At 37.1% G+C, this 22,532-nt stretch overlaps 1 protein-coding gene across 13 annotated transcripts in view; it reads right to left on the bottom strand.

Annotated features, from left to right (window-relative positions):
• The window catches only part of Dcdc1 (doublecortin domain containing 1), a 414,546-nt gene that overhangs the window by 214,372 nt on the left and 177,642 nt on the right, over positions 1–22,532 (bottom strand). For all 13 annotated transcript variants that reach the window (XR_005877304.1, XM_040745964.1, XM_040745975.1 and 10 more), the window contains 3 exons: positions 21,758–21,924; positions 18,837–18,962; positions 13,077–13,182 (listed from right to left, as the gene is read on the bottom strand). Coding sequence is in view for 12 of the 13 variants with exons in the window: in XM_040745964.1 (XP_040601898.1) it covers positions 13,077–13,182; positions 18,837–18,962; positions 21,758–21,924 (399 nt within the window). In the remaining variant the exon portion in view is untranslated. The remainder of the gene's footprint in view (positions 1–13,076; positions 13,183–18,836; positions 18,963–21,757; positions 21,925–22,532) is intronic.

Genomic DNA, 22,532 nt, shown 5'->3' with positions numbered 1-22,532 from the left:
ATAACAAGGCCATATCCACTCCAACAAAGCCATACCTCCTAATAGTGCCACTTCCTATGAGATTATGGGGGCCAATTATATTCAAAGTAACACATAGTCTCAAGATGAGAAAGAAACTAGGGAATTAATTTAAAGTCCCATGTTGCAAGCAACTGTTTATCTTCGTCCAGCCTCCTTGTGACCAAAGATTAATTACAAAATAATCATATATTTAACAGCTATGTATGTATTCTGCAATAAGATCCGAATTTACAAATTAACTTGCAACAAATATGCATGACTCTAAAATTAAAAACTGGTCATTTTCTTGATATTTTTAAAAGAACGTTGTAATGAAAGCCCTCTGATACCTGTAAAATCAACTCCTGAAAGACTAGGAACAAAACAAGTTTCTTTTCCTTTTTGGCCAAATTTAAGATGTGCCAAATGCTGGAGCCCATGCTTTTCTTCTCTGTTCTCCCATAACCAGCCATTTCTCTAGCTATTCTTTCACATTTTTTATATTAACTACCATGAAGTTTAAATCTCATCCATTGTATGGAAACATATAATTTGATTGCTCTAAAACCGAATCAATCTACAAACGCTGCCAACGTGAGCAACAATAGGGGAGTCTTTGAAAGATGTATGTGCCAAATTGTCAACTCTTAGTGGCTTCCAAATCTGGTTTTGAAATGGATAAAAGAGCAACAGGCTGTAATTGTTGAGGGTTACAGTGGTCGCCCACATTGCAAATGGGGATTGTATGTTCCAGATACTTCTCTGTAGGAAAGGTTTTACTTGTCAATAAGAGATTTAAAAGAACAGTCAGGGGTTGGGCAATGACATCTCTTTCTGCAGCCAATTTTAAAACCTATGCATTGGGAATACTGGCTTTTCTTTCCCTTCCCTCAACCCCTGTTGTAATCCTCTTAGTGTCTTCTTTACCTCAGTGAGCACCAAGATTCCACAATAAAATGTCCTGTAGATGCCTGTCACCTCTGCTTGTACCCACCTTTAAAGCACTACTTTTCAAGTTATTAAATTACTATTCCCAATGCACTGGTCACCTCTCTGTAAATAATTGGAGACACTTTACTGAAAGGATTTTAAAGATTTCACAGCAAAGAGGGAGCCACCCCACCAACACCTCAAAAGCTTTTCCTTACGGAACAATTTATCAAGGTCTTCCTTTTTCACTCTACTATTTTGATTGAGTTTTATTCAAAAATCAATGTATTCTTTCAAAAATAGTGAGGGAACATTTATTTGAGATAAATATTTTCTCATTTCTCTGGGTCATGAGATATAATTAATAAATAATAAATACCAACAAGCTATGTTTTTCCCCTTCTTAGCTTAGAGTGCATGTCATCTGATAAAGTAGCACCTGGACAGGGTAAATGAGAGAAAAGTCTCCTTCTGCCTCTTTTTCCAGATATCTGTTTGATATCTTTTTTTCTATTTAAGTTTGAACTTGTCTCTGCTGAGTGAGTTAATTAACTCATCAGCTTGTTTCCATCTATCTAACTCTGTGCATGCAGATATTGAAGCAGACACAAACACAATCAGTTCCTGTCCTAGAGGGATCTTTGGTCTAGTAGAGAGGATAGGGAGCCTCCTGAGTCATATTCCTGACACTCAATCAGATGTACCCTCTAATCAAACATTCCCAATACCTTCTGAAAAAGAATGGCTAACCAAATCCTTATTGTTAAACTAAAACCCTTTTGATCCTAACATTTTCAGTAGAACCTACTATGTACCCTTCCTACTCCCAGGTTACCCTAAAGAAAGGCATAGATTCCAGTTGCTTGCTGGCCAGTTAGCCTAGCCAAAATATCACACTGTTGGTCCAGTGACAGACCTTTTCTTTAAGAATAAGGAGAACAGCAATAGAGGGAGATGTCAAGGTTGACCTCTGCCCTCCACATATGCATACATGCATGGTAAGCATAGCTGTGTACACACATGCACACACATGCCTACAACACACTCAAATAATAAAAATAGTAATAATAAAATAGTAACTAGTTCAATGCTATACTTTTAGAAATTTTCTGCGGTTAGCAATATCAGAAGGATCATGCATAGTTTAAAGAAGGTGTGAGTAAAAGATAGATTTCCTGCAGCTGTCGCATGTCAGATGGAGCCAGGATGATGCGCAGGATTTTGAGAGCATCATTAAATGCCAGCTATTTGCCAGACTCCATGCTAGGACATGGGAAAAGAGAGGCAAAGACAACCAGAGAATGGAGAAAGAAAGAGAGAGAGAGAGACAGAGAGAGAGAGAGAGAGAGAGAGAGAGGAGGGAGGGAGGGAGAGACAAGGGAGGTGGAGGGAGAGAGACAGGAGAGGGAGGAAAGGAAGAAAGGAAGGAAGGAAGGAAGGAAGGAAGGAAGGAAGGAAGGAAGGAAGGAAGGAAAGAAAGAAAGAAAGAAGGAAGGAAAGAAGGCAATTGATTTCCAGGCAGGGGGATCTACATGTGTGCAACAGGAAGTGGAGTGTTTTCACAAGCTGGCAGATGAACAATATGATTCCACCAACACACAGAGGATATAGAAGGCAGGGGGCTACATGAGACCCCATCTCAAAAAATCTAACACACACACACACACACACACACACACACACACTGTGTGTCTGTATGTTTGTATACATGTATGTCACTCTGGATTCTGTATTGGCACTTATACATATTATCTTTATCCCAAGAATTCTCAAACTAGAAAACCAGAAGACAAGGAAGGCAAATGCTTATACCAAATTACAAATTCTAAAAAGAGTTTGCAAAAGAAAGAAAGCAGTTCAAAGAACATAAAACAAAGATTCTGCTTGGAGGATCTGGGATGGCTACATGGAATAATGCAAAGTAGAGTTCATCCTTATGAACCAGGGGATGAACATGAGAGATACATGGCTCAGGCAAGGCACCATGCAAGCTGCTGTGCAAGCGTGTCAGAACCTTGCTATGGCGCACAGATCCCTAATCCTAGACCTCAGATGCAGAGAGGAACAAGATGATGAAAGACTGGAGATGTCAGCTGAGAGTCAGGGTGGTGAGAACTTTGTTAGGTAACAGTCAGACATATGAGGAGATTTAAACAGGAAAACAAAACCAAGAAAACCTGATGAGGAACACTAACAGGAAGGGACCTGAGTGGATCTCTGCAGGTGTCATACAGGAGTGCAAACCTAGTACAGACTGACTTCATAACCTGGATCAGACTCTGGAGAGTCTAAAAGCAAGCATTTTATTCCCAATGTATTTAAGCCCAGTACAATTTAAAAAAATATTTTCTGGTGTAACATAAACTCCAATGAACAAAGAAGCATCATTATATTGAAACTCAATTTAGGGCACATTTCTTCCAAGAAGAGGGGTTCTAGAGATAGGCTACCTGTACTAACTTTAGGACCTAAGGAAGGGTCTGGTCTCATCTTGTCATACAGATAGAATTGAGGTCATTTGGACTATTAGCCATCTCTGCTCCTAATTGTGGCAGCTTGGGGGAGCCTATGAGTATCAGGGTCATTTAGATTACTATCTACCTTAGGTTTTAGTTGTAAGAGCTTGATCTGGTCTGGACCAATAGATAATGTAGGTCACCAGGCTGTTTGTCAACCCCATTTTCAGCTTTCTGGACAGAAGAACAGGTTTTTCATCTTTCTCATTGAAAAAATAATCTTGTGTACTTAACATTCCTGGTTTCTCTGGAGATATGTGGGCACAAGGACATTCAAGCTATACTCTCAACAGAGACCTATATCAGATAGATCAGATGGATTTATAGGTCAATGGACACAAACTACTATACTATTTTCTAAATCTGATCAATTTCAACCGGGATTACAAATTTTTCCCATTTCTGTAGTTGCACTACTTCAAGTAACATGCTTCTAGAAGAAACAAACAAACAAATTAAGATTTGCAGCATGCATTTTGACATAATAAAGAGTCAATGGGTGACATGGAGAAAAATAAATTAAGCCAATTTAGGTAATATATTTGCATTGTGTCTTAGAAATAAGGGGCTTGGATTATGGGGGCAGAAGTCCTGCTTTCTTCAGACATGTTAATCAAGACATCTTTTTCTTCTGCTTAAAAACAAATGTTTATGGCTGACATGAATAACAATCTTACACTGAGTTTTTCAGCTAAGAAATATGAGATAATTGTTCCTCTTCGGCTATGCTTTAAATGTCTTCAATTGGTTAACTGATAAACATTATGGAGGATGAATTTTTAAACAGAAATTGATAAACAGATGTGGGTCTGATTGCTATAAATTGGGTCTAGACCAATATAGCAAACAGGGCAGATCATAACATACAAGGAAGTAGCATGCATTTTTATCAAATTATTTTGATAAAATATCAAGAGCTCAGGCTTGTCCACAAGTAGCTGGCCCAAGGTAATACACATCTCAAAAGCTTTCTTAAAGAATCGTAACTGGGCCTGTTCCTGGGGACTGCTACTGTGGTTCCCATTCTGGGCAGCAGCCAACACACCCCAGCATCCTAGTCCCTTTCTCCACCCACAGGATGAGGTAAGTCTGGGCCTGTTTCCAGTTGACATTTGGTGACTGCACACTACAGATCCCATCCTGAAGGGGTCCAACCCACCCTGAGACTCCCAAGGCCCTGGTACTAGGACCATCCACAGGAAGAGGAGAGCCAAAAGAGTATTGGACCTGCTTTTACCCACCAAAAGGGAACCCTGGTCCCGTACACACCAGGAGAAGAAGAGACTCCTTCTATACCCACTGGAAGAAGGGATGGGAAGGAGACAATATAAAAACACACTCAGCAACAGAAAACCAATATGATACCGCTAGAGTCTAGAGACTACAGTAGCAAGACCCGAATATCCCAATGCAGATGAAGCAGAAGAGAATGACCTTAAAAATGACTTCATGAAAATGATAGAGGCCCTCAAAGATGTGAGAAAATCCCTTAAAGAGAAGGAAGAAAAAGCAAATCAAAATCTTCAAGAAATGGAGGAAAAGACAAAGCAAAAATTGCAAGAAACAATTCAGACAGTGCAAGGGTTGAAAGCTGAAATAGAGACAATAAAAAAAACGGTCTGAGGGAATTATGGAAATGTAAAAGCTGGGCAAACAGTCAGGTACAACAGATAAAAACATAACCAACAGAATACAAGAGATGAAAGAGAGAATCTCAAATATTGAAGATACACTAGGAGAAATGGAATCATCGACCAAAGAAAAATTTTAAGTGTAACAAATCCCTAACACAAAATATTCAGGAAATATGGGACACCGTGAAAAGACCAAACCTAAGAATAATAGGCATAGAAGAAGGTGAAGAATCCCAACTCAAAGGGGCAGAAAACATATTCAACAAAATCATAGAAAAATTCCCCAACCTAAAGAAAGACATGCCAATAAGTGACAGAATGTTATCTTTAGCTTTCCCTACTCAAAAAAAAAAAAAGGAACGAGAGAGTAAATGTACTGCATCAGTGGGGTCTCATGGGGGCTCTAGTCAGTACAAATATGTTGTTTTCAAAAGCCATAGAACTAATAAGAGCTCCCGGGATCTCCACCACAGAAAGCTACCCCTTTGCTTCACCCTGAAGGCAGGCAGTCAAAACATAAATGACCAGGCTGGCCTCAAGCTCACTGAGATACACCTGCCTCTGCCTACCAAGGGATTGGATTAAAGGTATGCACCACTACCACCTGGTGAGAAAAACATTTTTAATCATTTGATAATGGCTGGGCCTAATATGTCTCCTTCTTGCTACATAACTGTCTAGAAAAAAAAGAATGCTTTTCTCAGTCTTAGTGTTATGCATATATTACTGCAGATGTTATTAAAGTTTTGCTTCATTGGTTTCTCAGGTATGATATTAAACAATCTTAAGAACATTTTTGCAAGGCCCTAGGTACCAAAATAAAATCAAAATAATCAAAAGATTAACAGTATTATAAAGAGTTGGTCTAACAGTGGTTTTTTTCTCTCTTCATTTGAGCACAACTGCATATTGATTCCTATTGTATTATTAGAAAACTGTGAAGTTTAGTCTTTGTTATAATGCCAGGCAAGCACTCAATCTACTGCTACAACCCCACTCCTATAATTTGTGTTTCATTTGACTGATGATTGGTGTCTTTTTAAAAACCCATTACACAAATTTGGGGATTAAATGAAGGTATTTAATTGATGCAATTTTACAAAATATAGCATGACAGTTAAAAAATAAATAATTAAAAGTACAAGAAGCTTACAGAACACCAAATAGAGTGGACCACAAAATAAAGTTCCCTCACCACATAATAATCAAGACCCCAAGTATACACAATAAAGAAATAATATTAAGAGCAGCAAAGGAAAAAAGGTCAAGTAACATATAAAGGCACACCTATCAGAATTATACCTGACTTCTCCATGGAAACTCTGAAAGCCAGAAGGTCCTGGATACATATTCTACCAACACTAAGAAACCACAGATGCCAGCCCAGACTACTATATCCAGCAAAGCTTTCAACCACTATAGATGGAGAAAACAAGATATTCCATGACAAAACCAGATTTAAATAATACATATAAACTAACTGAGGCCTACAGAAAGTTCTGGAAGGAAAACTCTGACCCAAGGAAGTTAACTATAACCAGAAAAACATAGGTAATAGATAATCCCACTTTGCCAACAGCCAAAAGAAAACAGGGGTAGAAATCCACACACAAATCCATCACCACAACCAATTCTAAAACAAACAAGAATGAGCAATCAATGGTCATTAGTATCCCTCAATATCAATGGTCTTAACTTGCCCATAAGAAGACACAGGCTACACAGGCTAACAGAATGGATTTGAAGACAGAATCCATCCTTCTGCTGCATACAAGAAACACAACTTAACTTCAAAGACAGATTTTACCTCAGAGTTAAGGGTTGAGAAAAGATCTTCCAATCAAATGGACCCAAGAAACAAGCAGAGGTAGCAATCCAATTTAAACCAAAATAAATCAAAAGAGATGAAGGAGATCATTTCATACTCATAACGGGAGAAATCCACCAAATTAAGTCTCAATTCTTAATATCTATGCCACAAATACAAAGGCATCCATGTTTGTAAAAAAAAATTACTAAAACACAAATCCATATAAAACCTCACACATTTATATAGTAGGAGACTTCAACACCCCACTCTCATGACTAGACAAGACTACCAGACAGAAACTTAACAAAGAAACAAAGGAACTCATAGAAATTATGACCCAATTGGGTTTAAAAGACACCTATAGAACATTCCACCAAAACACAAAAGATTATACATTCTTCTCAGCGCCACATGGAACCTTCTCAAAAATCAACCATATACTTGGCAACATAGCAAACATCAACAGGTACAAAAAACATGGAATAACACCATGTATCTTATCAGACCACAAAACTTTAAAGTTAGAATTCAACAACAACATAAAGTGCAGAAAGCCTACAAACTCATGGAAATTGAATGATGTGTAATTGCACCATTCCTGGGTCAAAGAAGAAATAAAAAAAGGAAATTAAAGACTTCCTACAATTCAATGAGAATGAAGACACAACTTACCGAAACTTATGGAACACTTTGAAAGCAATATTAAAAGGTAAGTTCATTGCACTAAGTGCCCACATGAAGAAACTGCAGAATAGTCACACTAGAGAATTAACAGCACAATTGAAAGCTCTAGAATAAAAAGAAGCAAACTCACCCCGGAGGAGTAGATGCCAGGAAATAATCAAATTGAGGGCTGAAATCAATAAAGTAGAAACTAGGAAAACAATACAAAGAATCAATATAATGAAGACTTGGTTTTTTGAGAAAATCAACAAGATAGACAAACCTTTATCCAAACTTACCAAACGGCAGAGTATGAACATGCAATTTAACAAAATCAGAAATGAAAAGGGGGACATAACAATGGACACTGAGGAAATCCAGAGAATCATCAGGTCATATTTTACAAAGCTGTACCCCACAAAATTTGAAAATTTAAAGGAAATGGACAATTTTCTGGAAAAAAATATCACTTACCAAAATTAAATCAAGAACACATAGCAATATAAATAGACCTATAACCCCTAATGAAATAGAAGCAGTCATCAGAAGACTCCCAAGAAAAAAATAAAAGCCCAGGGCCTGATGGCCTCAGTGCAGAATTCTACCAGAAATTCAAAGAACAGCTAATACCAATTCTCCTCAAAGTATTCCACATAATAGAAGCAGAAGGGTCATTGCCAAACTCTTTTTACAAGGCTTCAATAACCTTGATACCCAAGCCACACAAAGACACAACGAAGAAAGAGAACTTCAGACCAATATCCCTTATGAACATTGATGCAAAAATACTCAGTAAAACGGGCAAATGGAATCAAAGAACACATCAGAAAAATTATCCACCATTATCAAGTAGGCTTCATCCCAGGAATGCGGGGATGGTTCAACACATGAAAATTCATCAATGTAATCCACCATATAAACAAGCTGAGAAACAAAAAATCACATGATCATCTCACTACATGCTGAAAGAGTCTTTGACAAAATTCAACACCCCTTCATGATAAAGATCTTGGAGAAATCATGGATAAAAAGATCATATCTAAACATAATAAAAGCTATATACAGCAAATCAACAGCCAACATCAAATTAAATGGAGGGAAACTCAGTGAAATTCCTCTAAAATCAGGAACAAGAGAAGGCTGTCCCCTCTCTCCATACCTCTTCAATAGTGTACTTGAAGTTCTAGCTAGAGCAATAAAACAACAAAAGGAGATCAAGGGGATACAAATTGGAAAAGAAGTTGAACATTCACTATTTGCAGATGATATGATATTTTACATAAGAAACATGAAAAATTACCAGGGAACTCCTACAGCTCATAAACACCTTTAGCAAAGTGGCAGGATACAAGACCAATCTCTTTTTAATGGAAAAAGGGGAATTATGGTATGGAAATGAATACTTGACATGGGTATGGCTTTTCATTTATTGATACAAATTCAAGGTCAATTTTGTGATGTGTATATTTCTCCTCTTGATTAAGTATTGTGCTTATACTGATCTTTTAAAACATAATACATAATTAAATACAGATTATAGATAGTTACTTACAATAGTTAGAACTTAGGTTAGTTAGGTTTTCTAGATGTACAAAAATATATTTGAAATAGATAGATAGTCTTCAAACCTTTCAAAGACCTTCAGAAAATGTCATTTAAAATGGTTTAGGGTTTTTCTTGACAGTGAGAAAATGTCTGCTCCTGGCAACACCAATTACGTCTGAGAAGAAGTTGGGCATTGAAGAAATTTGTTATGGAGTTTGCTTTCAACATGGCGAGATGAGTCATTTGGGCAAGAAACTGCTCTTGCCTGGACTGCTTGACTGTTGCTATATAAACTGGACATGTAGGACCCACAGGAAAGTGACTGCTGAACTCAAAAAGTCGTACAGGCTTCCTGCTTCATGTAAGAGTCTACCAGACTTTCTGCAGGACACAGAAAAATGAATGACAGACTACAAATGCAGAAGGACAGTTTGAAATTTCCTATGTTACTGAGAAGTATTCTGGACACATTGTGGCCTATGAGCTGAAGATGGATGCCCCAACATTACAGAAAAACTTTACGTGACTCTTCAGGCACCGAGATGTCTCTGTCAATCCTAGTGTTTATATCTTATACTTCTGTGGTCTTTGATGGAGTTGAAGACAGATAGTTACAATTATAGTTTTCCTTAGTTATGATAAAAGATAAGCTACATATAAGACTTTAGACTCACAAAGATAGAATAGATATTTTCTTTAAATCTCACTAAATGTTAATGGACAAAATATTGTAACTATGTTCTTACTTGATAACTGTTCTGTTATATATAATTTGACTATGTTAAAGTTAAAACCTTTCTTTATATTTAGACAGAAAAGAGAAGATGATAAGGAAGTGCTGTGTATGTCAATAAAGCACTGTTGGCCAATAGGGAAGCAAGATAGGTGGGACTCGGAGTCAAGGAGGATTCTGGGAAATAGAGGCAGAGTCAGTCATGATGTAGCCCCATAGGAATAAGAGGTCCAGAACCTTTTCTCTGGTAAGAGAAATACTTAGATTAACAATTATGAGTTAAATACTTAATGCAGAGCTAGCCAGCAAGAAACAAGCAAACGGCCAACAGCTTCATAATTAATATAGCCTTCTGTGTGTTCATTTGGGACTGATGCAGCTCTGGAACCAGGCTGGCAGGAAGGCTTCACTCTACAAAGATCAACTCAAAAAAATCAGTAGCCCTAGTATATACAGATGATAAAAGGGCTAAGAAAGAAATCAGAGAAACATCACCCTTTACAATTGCCACAAACAACATGAAATACCTTGGGGTAATGCTAACCAAACAAATGAAAGACCTGTATAGCAAGAACTTTGAGGCTTTAAAGAAAGAAATTAAAGAAGATACGAGAAAATGGAAAGATCTCCCATGCTCTTGAATAGGTAGAATCTACATAGCAAAAATGGCAATCATGTCAAAAGCAATCTACAGATTCAATGCAATCCCCATCAAAATCCCAGCACAATTCTTCACAGACCTTGAAAGAACAATTGTCAACTTTACATGGAAAATCAAAAGACCTAGAATAGCCAAAACAACCCTGTTCAATATAGGAACATCCAGAGGCATCACCATCCCTGACTTCAAGCTCTATTATAGAGCTACAGTCCTGAAAACAGCTTGGTATTGGCAGAAAAATAAAGAGTAATCGTATTGAACACCCTGACATTAACCCATACACATACAAACATCTGATCTTTGACAATGAAGCTAAAATTATACAATGGAAAGAAGAAAGCATCTTCAACAAATGGTGCTGGCATAACTGGATGCTGGCATGTAGAAGACTGCAGATAGATCCATGTCTATCACCATACACAAAACTTAATTCCAAATAGATCAAAGACATCACCATAAATCCAGTCACACTGAAACTCTTACAAGAGAAAGTAGGAGGTACCCTTGAATGAATTGGTACAGGAGCCTGCTTCCTGAACATAAAACCAGTAGCATAGACACTGAGATTGGCAAGTAATAAATGTGATCTCCTGAAACTGAGATGCTTCTATAAAGCAAAGGACCCAGTCAACAAGACAAAAAGGCAGCCCACATAATGGGAAAATATATTCACTAACCCCATATCTGACAGATCTCCAAAATTTACAAAGAACTCAAGAAGCAAGACTCCGAATCACCAAAGGATTTAATTAAAAAGTGGGGTACAGAACTAAATATAGAATTCTCACCAGAGGAGTCTAAAATGGCTGAGAGACACTTAAGTGCTCAACATCCTTAGCCATTAAGGAAATGCAAATCAAAACAACTCTGAGATACCTAAATCTTACTCTTGTCAGAATGGCTAAAATCAAAAACACCAAAGACAGTTTATGCTTATGCTGGAGAGGATGTGGAGAAAGGGGAACACTACTCCACTACTGGTAGGAGTGCCCACTCTTACAACCACTTTGGAAATCAGTATTGAGATTCCTCAAGAAAATGAGAATCAGTCTACCACAAGATCCAGCAATTCCACTCTCAGGCATATACCCAAAAGATGCACATTCATACAACATGGATATCTGCCCCATTATTTCCAAAAGCCAGAACCTGGAAGCAACCTAGATGCTCCTCAGTTGAAGAGTGTATAGAGAAAATGTGGTACATTTACACAATGGAGTACTGCTCAGCAGAAAAAAACAATGGAATCTTGATATTTGCAGGCAAATTGATGGCACTAGAAGAAACCATACTGAGTGAGGTAACCCAGTCACAAAAAGACAAACATGGTATGTACTCACTCATATATGGATTTTAGACATGGATCAGGGAAGTACCAGTCTACAGTCCCACTGCCAGAGTCTGGAAAACAGGAGAGATATACATGGTACCCCAGAGAAGGGGAATGGGATAGGATCTCCTGAGCGGATTGGGAGAATGGGGAAAGGGGAGATAGAGCTGGGAAAAAGAGAGGGGGAGAAGACAAGGGGAGAGGAAGACATAAGGGATCAGGAAGGTTGAGTCGGGGGAAGAATAGAGGAGAGCAAGATGAGAGATACCATAATAGAGGGAGTCATTATAGGTTTGAGGAGAGATCTAGCACTAGTGAGATTTCCAGGGATCTTCAAGGATGACACCAACTGGCAATCTAAGCAATAATGGAGAGGCTACCTTAAATGCCCTTCCCTGATAATGAGTTTGACAACCACCTTAATGAGATTGATGACTACCTTAAATGCCATCCTAGAGCCTTAATCCAGTGGCTGATGGAAGCAAAGACAGGCACCTACAGCTAAATACTGAACTGAACTCCTGGAACCCAGTTGCAAAGAGGGAAGAGTGATGAGCAAAGGGGTCAAGACCTAGCTGGTAAAACCCACAGAGACAGCTGACCTGAACAAGGAGGAGCTCTTGGACCCCAGACCAATGACTGAGAGAACAGCATGGGGCTGATCCAGACCCCCTAAATTTGGGTGTCAGCGAAGGGGCCTCAGCAATCTATAAATATCAGTATTTATCCCTAGCATACAAATGGACTTTGGGAGCTCATCCCACGTGGAGGAATGCTCTCTCACCCTGGGCACATGGTGGAGGGCCTATGCCCTGCCCAGGATGTAATAACAGACTCTGGAGATAGCCCATGGAGAGCCTCACCCTGTGGGGATTGGGTGGGGGTTTGGCGGTTGGGGGGGAGGTGGAGGAGGGGGAGGGAGAGGGAGCTGGGATTGGCATGTGAAGCAAGGTTGTTTCTAATTCAAATAAAAATAAATAAATAAAAGAGTCCTAACTTGTTAATTATTCCTGAATGAAAAGTTATGACAAGCAATATAACACAATCCAAGCATAATATTTCCAAGTGTGAACACTCTACAGTATGAAAGGTTAGAAATACTTAAGAAGTATACAGAAATGCCTGCCTAAACATTTAAAAAACAATTTCTATATGTAAGACTGTTCTTTAAAAAATAGCCACTGTATAACTGTAATACAATAGCTGAATGCCTAATACACAAAACTGGTCCTGTCACAGCACATATGTTCTGACCTTGTTCTGTAGGAAATGGCTCTCCAAGGCCACCTTTCTGAAGCAATCAGGGATCTGTTGACTGGTGCACTTAATGTTCACTGGAAATCCTTCACAAACTGTCCAACTAACAACAATAAGATATTATAATTAGTTTTGACAAAATAAAAACATTATAATATTCTTTATTTACATTGTATTTTATGATTAATATTCTCTAGTAGTGAAATGGTGTGACACAAAAGACTTGTAAAATATATTAACATTTGTAAGTGAGAAAAACTTTTAAATTTTATCTTGTTATTATGGTATTGGGGCATTCAATCTTTAATTCTTAATAGAAAGTAAAAATAATTATTGAGAATTGTTTGTAGTGGAGACTATCACCTTTGCCAAGTACAAATATACTATGCTATAAATAACAAAGGGCTTTTTGATACTTATACTAGTTGATCAAATATCTTGGTTCAGAATTTGCAAGAGAGGCTGTAAATGCCTAGCAGATTATTGGGAATCCCTGAGAAAATGCAATCTAAAAAGATTGGGTTTCACTTTTAGTACAGACAAATGTCTTAAATGTTAGCAAATACTTAACCCTAAAGCAATGACCTGTGTCATCATTGTTGTGTTAGATCATACTATAGAGCAGTAGTTCTCAACCTTCTTAATGCTATAACTCTTTTAATACAGTTTCTCATGTTGTGTTAGATCATACTATAGAGCAGTAGTTCTCAACCTTCTTAATGCTATAACTCTTTTAATACAGTTCCTCATGTTGTGTTAGATCATACTATAGAGCAGTAGTTCTCAACCTTCTTAATGCTATAACTCTTTTAATACAGTTCCTCATGTTGTGTTAGATCATACTATAGAGCAGTAGTTCTCAACCTTCTTAATGCTATAACTCTTTTAATACAGTTTCTCATGTTGTGGTAGATCATACTATAGAGCAGTAGTTCTCAACCTTCTTAATGCTATAACTCTTTTAATACAGTTTCTCATGTTGTGGTAGATCATACTATAGAGCAGTAGTACTCAACCTTCTTAATGCTATAACTCTTTTAATACAGTTTCTCATGTTGTGGTAGATCATACTATAGAGCAGTAGTACTCAACCTTCTTAATGCTATAACTCTTTTAATACAGTTCCTCATGTTGTGGTAGATCATACTATAGAGCAGTAGTACTCAACCTTCTTAATGCTATAACTCTTTTAATACAGTTTCTCATGTTGTGTTAGATCATACTATAGAGCAGTAGTTCTCAACCTTCTTAATGCTATAACTCTTTTAATACAGTTTCTCATGTTGTGTTAGATCATACTATAGAGCAGTAGTTCTCAACCTTCTTAATGCTATAACTCTTTTAATACAGTTCCTCATGTTGTGTTAGATCATACTATAGAGCAGTAGTACTCAACCTTCTTAATGCTATAACTGTTTTAATACAGTTCCTCATGTTGTGTTAGATCATACTATAGAGCAGTAGTTCTCAACCTTCTTAATGCTATAACTCTTTTAATACAGTTTCTCATGTTGTGTTAGATCATACTATAGAGCAGTAGTTCTCAACCTTCTTAATGCTATAACTCTTTTAATACAGTTTCTCATGTTGTGGTAGATCATACTATAGAGCAGTAGTACTCAACCTTCTTAATGCTATAACTCTTTTAATACAGTTCCTCATGTTGTGGTAGATCATACTATAGAGCAGTAGTACTCAACCTTCTTAATGCTATAACTCTTTTAATACAGTTTCTCATGTTGTGTTAGATCATACTATAGAGCAGTAGTTCTCAACCTTCTTAATGCTATAACTCTTTTAATACAGTTCCTCATGTTGTGTTAGATCATACTATAGAGCAGTAGTACTCAACCTTCTTAATGCTATAACTTTTTTAATACAGTTCCTCATGTTGTGTTAGATCATACTATAGAGCAGTAGTTCTCAACCTTCTTAATGCTATAACTCTTTTAATACAGTTCCTCATGTTGTGTTAGATCATACTATAGAGCAGTAGTTCTCAACCTTCTTAATGCTATAACTCTTTTAATACAGTTTCTCATGTTGTGTTAGATCATACTATAGAGCAGTAGTTCTCAACCTTCTTAATGCTATAACTCTTTTAATACAGTTTCTCATGTTGTGGTAGATCATACTATAGAGCAGTAGTACTCAACCTTCTTAATGCTATAACTCTTTTAATACAGTTTCTCATGTTGTGGTAGATCATACTATAGAGCAGTAGTACTCAACCTTCTTAATGCTATAACTCTTTTAATACAGTTCCTCATGTTGTGGTAGATCATACTATAGAGCAGTAGTTCTCAACCTTCTTAATGCTATAACTCTTTTAATACAGTTTCTCATGTTGTGTTAGATCATACTATAGAGCAGTAGTACTCAACCTTCTTAATGCTATAACTGTTTTAATACAGTTTCTCATGTTGTGTTAGATCATACTATAGAGCAGTAGTTCTCAACCTTCTTAATGCTATAACTCTTTTAATACAGTTTCTCATGTTGTGTTAGATCATACTATAGAGCAGTAGTACTCAACCTTCTTAATGCTATAACTCTTTTAATACAGTTTCTCATGTTGTGTTAGATCATACTATAGAGCAGTAGTTCTCAACCTTCTTAATGCTATAACTCTTTTAATACAGTTTCTCATGTTGTGGTAGATCATACTATAGAGCAGTAGTACTCAACCTTCTTAATGCTATAACTCTTTTAATACAGTTTCTCATGTTGTGTTAGATCATACTATAGAGCAGTAGTTCTCAACCTTCTTAATGCTATAACTCTTTTAATACAGTTCCTCATGTTGTGGTAGATCATACTATAGAGCAGTAGTACTCAACCTTCTTAATGCTATAACTCTTTTAATACAGTTCCTCATGTTGTGTTAGATCATACTATAGAGCAGTAGTTCTCAACCTTCTTAATGCTATAACTCTTTTAATACAGTTCCTCATGTTGTGTTAGATCATACTATAGAGCAGTAGTACTCAACCTTCTTAATGCTATAACTGTTTTAATACAGTTTCTCATGTTGTGTTAGATCATACTATAGAGCAGTAGTTCTCAACCTTCTTAATGCTATAACTCTTTTAATACAGTTTCTCATGTTGTGTTAGATCATACTATAGAGCAGTAGTACTCAACCTTCTTAATGCTATAACTGTTTTAATACAGTTTCTCATGTTGTGTTAGATCATACTATAGAGCAGTAGTTCTCAACCTTCTTAATGCTATAACTCTTTTAATACAGTTTCTCATGTTGTGGTAGATCATACTATAGAGCAGTAGTACTCAACCTTCTTAATGCTATAACTCTTTTAATACAGTTTCTCATGTTGTGGTAGATCATACTATAGAGCAGTAGTTCTCAACCTTCTTAATGCTATAACTCTTTTAATACAGTTTCTCATGTTGTGGTGACAACAAGCCATCAAAGTATTTCATTGCTACTTTGTAAGTTTAATTTTGCTACTGTTATGGATTATAATGTAAATACCTGATATATAGGATACCTTCAAAGGGATCATGACCCACAAGTTGATAACCACTGCTATGCAGCATGTTATCCAGTAGAAACCAGTCTTGGAACTTAATAACCTATTACAGAGACAATTGTCACACCCATGTTCTTTGCTGCTCTATTTTTTAATAGCTAGGAATCAACCTAAGTGTCTATTTCCAGGTAAATGGTTAAGAAAAGTGTGGCACATGCACATGATGGAGTATGACTCATATCCTAGGTGAGGTCACTCAGACCCAGAAAGACAACACAGTGAGTTCCCTTATATGTGAGCCCTAGCTTCCAATCCTTTGTCTTGTGTGTTTAACTCAGAGTACACATGGAGGCCAGCTAAACAGAAAGGAGCATTGTTTTACTGGGAGACACACTAATCAAGAGCAAAGTAGTAGATTTTAGGTAAAAGGCAAGTTATCCTTAAGGGCCCAATTACCTCAGCAAAACAGTACTTTTTGCTCCCAACAAAACAAAATTCAAAATTACTATGTGAGGGGTAAGGTATGTGGCTCAGCAGTAGACAGCAGGGTACATGAACCAAAATCTAAACTTTTCACTAGAAATCTAAGGGGAAGGCTCTAGGCAATTTTTCTTCTAAAGAATTGTCTAACCCCCATGGAGGGCCTCACCCTCCCTGGGGAAATGAGGGGATATTGGGGGGATTGGTGGGAGGGCACAGGAGGAGGGGAGGGAAATGGAGAGGGACCTGGAATTGACATGTGAAGCAACCTTGTTTATAATTTATATTTAAATTAAAAAATAAAAAATAATAAAAAGAATTGTCTAATACATTTCTATTATCACGTGTGTATACACATACACTCATGACATATGTGTGTGGTGGAGGCATACATGCTACAGTGTTCATGTAGAGGACAGAAGACAATTTTGCAGAGTGAGTTCATATCTCCCACTTTTATGTGGGCTCTGGGGATTGAACTCATGGTGCCAAGCTTGCGCCTTTACCTACTAAACCATTTCACCAGCCGGCTCTAAGCAAATTTAAGAAAGATTTCTACACACAAAATAAACCTTCCTCTAAATGGAAAAATACTCATTAAAAAGGAATTCTGGTAAATTGTTTTCTCTCTACCAAGCAAACAGAGAACAGAGAGAACATATCTAATACTTACATGGATAGCAGAAGTAGTCAATGGGGTTAGGGCCACAGAAACAGCATATATACCCTTTTGCTTTGACAATGCATTGTCCCTGCCTAGAATGAATGAACCTCAACAAAATGATTTTGAATTTTTGGCTATGCCCTCTACTCTATCCTTTTTAGATATATACTAAAGAAATGTAATTTGCTAAATTATACAGTAGTAAAGCTACATGGGAATATCCAGAGAGGTCACCCAGCCCAATTTGGCATAGGTGTCATGCTTCCACAACCAATATGCTATCACAATATGGTATTTAAGTTTAATATAATGTAAATAAATTATAAAACTAAGTTTCGTAGACCCAGTAGTCACATTTCAACCAGTCATAGACCCTGCCTCCATCATCATGTACGGCCTGGTGGGAAAACATCAAGGTCATTAAGACCAACGATGCCAGTTTGAGTCCTGGCTCATCATGTGTCAGCAGTGTGAACTTGGGAAAATCATTTCTTCTCTTCTTGGTTTGTCTCTGAAAAAAATGGAGTGATAACAGAGACTGCTGGGGCTAAACCATTGTTTGAAAATTAAATAAAGAAGGTATACCATTAATTTATAAGTCAGCAATGAATAGGTGACAGTTTTTATTATTTACAGATAAGAAACTGTTCACGGGCAATTATGAACAAAACGGTGCTATACTTCCAGATCCTCCCAAGAATCATTGACTTCACCTTCCACTGTCTCATGGAGCCTGGTACACTGTATTAGTTTTCATTTCATCATCATCAAATCTAGAATTTAAATATGAAAGTTTGAAGAAAAACTATGTTTATTGTAATGAATTCACTTGAAGTCATTAATTTGGAAATAATCATAAAACAAATTTTATATTTTAAATGAAATTGTGACTTCTTTAAAGCAAGAAACTGCTCATCGTCCCCATATAGTCCTTTTAAAACAAAGGGATATTTATTGCTAAGTCATTTAGGCCTGACCCCATTAGACCATGAAGTAAATCAATACAAGTATTATTGCTTAAGGCAATTCAAAGAAATTATTTCAGTGTTTCAGATCTCTCACTGTGGGAAATCCTGAATTAGGTGATGGGTTACTTTAATTAAATATACATTAATTTACTCATCACATCCAAATAGTAGAGCAGCATCAGCATCCTTAACAGTCTTATAGACAGCCGTGGTGCCATCTCTGGCAAAAGCAGCCACTCGGTCAAAGGTCAGAGCCAAAACAGGGCTTAGTGGAGATCTGAAAAAATGAAAAAGAAAATCTACTTAAGCTACTTCCATAATACACATTGAAAATGGAGCCCAAACAATAAGGTATTTGACGCCCATATCTAATAAGACCTAATAACTCCCATAGTGACATTTGAATGCACATTTGAGTGTGGCTGCAATATGTACAACTAAAAAGAATTATACCAGTGAAAGACTATAATTGAGAAAAACAAGTGTACACCTAATTCAATGCACCCATAGTACATCTGGAACTGGTAATGAAATAAATGCATCACACTGAGTAGAAACAACTATGTTATAAGTTCACTAAGTGTTAAGTGTTACATTGATCTAATTTCCATAACTATTATAAGGCACAAGGTTGTAGGTGAATTTGAGAATTAAAATCATATTGAAAACATCTTAAATAAAAAACATGGTCTTCTATAAGCTAGTTTAGATAGATGCGAAATATTTAGGATTTAACCGACATTGCTGCCTATGAAATAGTACTGCCAATAGTATTTAATCTGCATATAATCATGATAAGACAGACAAGTTCAGCACGTGGGACATAGTGCAAGAAAAGTGCTAAACTTCTTGAAAAACAGAGAAGCATGAAGAGAAACAGAACAAAGGTGAAGGAGATGTTTTAGATTAAAAGGAGATACTGAAATGGACCAAACACAGCAGAGGAAGTCTACCTAGCCATTGGGTACACTGAGCTCCAGAGCACCTGTGGGTGACTGACTGCAGAGGGGTTGTCAGAGGATAACATGTTATTATGGACTGTTAGGCACACATTGCGGTTACACAGAAGGTTCCATTCTTCAATCTGCCAGAATCACTTAAGGAGTAAAATTTTAATAATTGTCTGCAATTGCTTTCAGGAGAGATAAACAAATAGGAAAGTTCATTAAATGGATGGATCAAAATGAAGAATATGAAAATATTTGTTATGTTATTCTTCCAACTTGTCATCAATTTGAAATTCTTCAAAATATGCAAAATTTGAAGGAAATTTTAAGCATTCACTTTTATAGAAGAGTATGACTGCCTATGTCAAAATAAGTTATACACAGCAGAATACTCCCTGAAAAAAACACTATTCACTCAGTAAATATTATGCATTTTCTAAGTATATTTTAAGTATGTACCAATACAATCTTAGAAATACACATTTTAAAAATTCCAGTGGTGGCAAGATGCTGGCATAGTTACCTTATGCTCTGTATCATATTAATGCTTTATTTCCAAAACTAGAAAACAAATTACATCATCCATTAAAATAACAATGAGTTACAACTTACACAGTTCTCCAACCATCAACTGATTCTGGAATGTCCCAGATTACTGGCATTGTACTCTGTGTTTCACAAATATGACTAGCCAAGAATACACTTTCAATCTTTTTAGAACACTGAATTACAGAAAATATGATAAAGTCATTGTTTTCACTTGGATGACGACATTAAGAGGAAGTTAACAGTGCACACTTGATTAGAACTGTTCTCTGCCATGGAAAGGACTTGCTAAATTACACCAAAAGTCTTACTACTGTAAAATCCATCTCTGTTTTCATCATTGTGAAAATAATTTTACTCCCAATCTAACTTAGATTAACTTGAATTTTTCCTGTAGTGAAAATGTTATCTTTCCTTATGTACATTCTAATTCTATAAATTATACTGCATGTGTCTTAATTTTATTCTATTGGGACAAGCAAAACAAAATTTTGTGATATGATACCCCTCCACCCCCGATACCTTCGTGGATTTCTAAGGAGACTATTGTTTGAGGTTTGAAATTTTGAGCAAACTCCAAATCTAATCAGTTCCTCATTTGCTGAGATTTAAATCTGTCTCTATTGTTTTCATTATCATTAACATAAGATCAATTCAACCTTACACGCAACAGTATTTTGTTCTTCCTCTAAACAATGAGCTAAGAAAATTAAAAATGGGTCCCCCCCCCAAAAATTGTGTTTAAGTTTCCTGACAAGCAGCTTCAGAGCTCATCTGGATGTGTCCTGTCAAAATATGCATACATTTCTGAGAAATTCAACACCAGAGCCCAGCTCGTCAGTGCCTGGATACAGCAGCCTTTTTCTTTCTCCAGAAAGACAGATAATTTTATGCAGGAATTTACCAATCCACAAAAATTTACACAATGCTCAGCAAATAGCCAGTAATTATTGCTAGCTAATGCAAGGCGCTCTGAGGAACATAACTTTGATAGGGGAGGGTTCGTAAGCTTTACCAATTTATCTTTAGCTGTCCTGTCATTGGTGCTTAGGGGTTAAGACTTTATTTGTGAAAACATAGAGATATAGTGGGGAATCATGTTGTCTACAGCTTCATAAATCTTGCTTAAGATCCTTTTCAATTACCATCCATTTCTCCTTTAAAAAGGGACAAAAAAATAGAGGAGAGGAAGCAGGTCAGGGCAGTGTGTGACAATGACAGTGTGATGGGCTTGGGCCCCCCGTGGCGTTTCCATCTGCTATCATTAAGGTGACTACTCAGACATGAACAAATCCCTCTTGCTGTGCTGACAGGCAGACCTCAAGAACTATGACAAGGCATTAAGACAGAAAGTCAGAGAGAGAGAGAAAGAGAGAGAGAGAGGAGTTGGTCATATTTCTTCCATAAACAATGCTGCCTTACTAAAAAAAATGTTCCTTAAATTTTATTGGAAGTAAAAAATGGTTATTTTTTTTTCTTATTAATTCCTAAAGGGTCTTACATGGCTTCTCAATTTTCTTGCTAAATTAGCTCACCGAGGAAACGTTGAAGACACATCGAATAAGCACATTGCTCATACCTGTACGTTTTCCCATAAGAAAGCCAAATTTTTTGCCCATTCTTCAGCTGCAGTGGACTCTTAATCTCTTGACCATGCTCATCGAAAATCCGGGCTGAAGACAAGTGGAGGCCTTGTGACTTGATGGAGGAGGAACCTTGAAGCCGTTGATGGATTCTGAGAAGTAACTGGTAGAGGGCAGGTGAAGGGGATGAAGAGGAAGACATAAGCTATGCGAACATCTGTAACAAACTGTCTCTGCTCTGGTCCAAACAAACGATAATTAAATTCATATAGAATGTTAAAAGAAGTGTGAAATGACGGCAATGTTTAGTTCAGTGTAAAGTAACAAAATGAGCATGGGCTTTTAACCAGCAGGGGGTGCCACAGGCTTGTGATTGAGCCCTGACCCTTTGGCACAGTGCCTGAAAGCAGATGTGACAGTCTCACAGAAAGAGCATTTAGCTTCTACACCCGGTAACAATCCTCTTTGATGAGAGCTGTGCTTGTCTTGTCTGCACTGTGTGGTTTGTTAGGCCCTTCCATGCCAGATTCAAGTTTTGCTGTTACAACAGGCTATGCCCCTATGCCGACGAGCTTCAGGTAACTGGGTGGCAGAATAATCCCCTACTTCCAGGACTGCAAAAAATCGACATGCCTCTCAGGCTTTGCTGGCTCTTCCAGAACTCTTCTTTGAGGGTTTTAATTGCAAGCCCCGAAAACCTTGAGAATTATTTCAGGAACTGATGGCTGCAAGTTGTGAGTAATACACAACTGGAGGGAGAGTATGAAGTGA

This window comes from Mesocricetus auratus, unplaced genomic scaffold (assembly GCF_017639785.1).
Source record: "Mesocricetus auratus isolate SY011 unplaced genomic scaffold, BCM_Maur_2.0 Super-Scaffold_100004, whole genome shotgun sequence".
In the NCBI taxonomy this organism is placed as follows: Eukaryota; Metazoa; Chordata; class Mammalia; order Rodentia; family Cricetidae; genus Mesocricetus; species Mesocricetus auratus.
The sequence above is the reverse complement of the archived record's forward strand: the minus strand, read 5'-3'. Positions and strand labels throughout refer to the sequence as shown.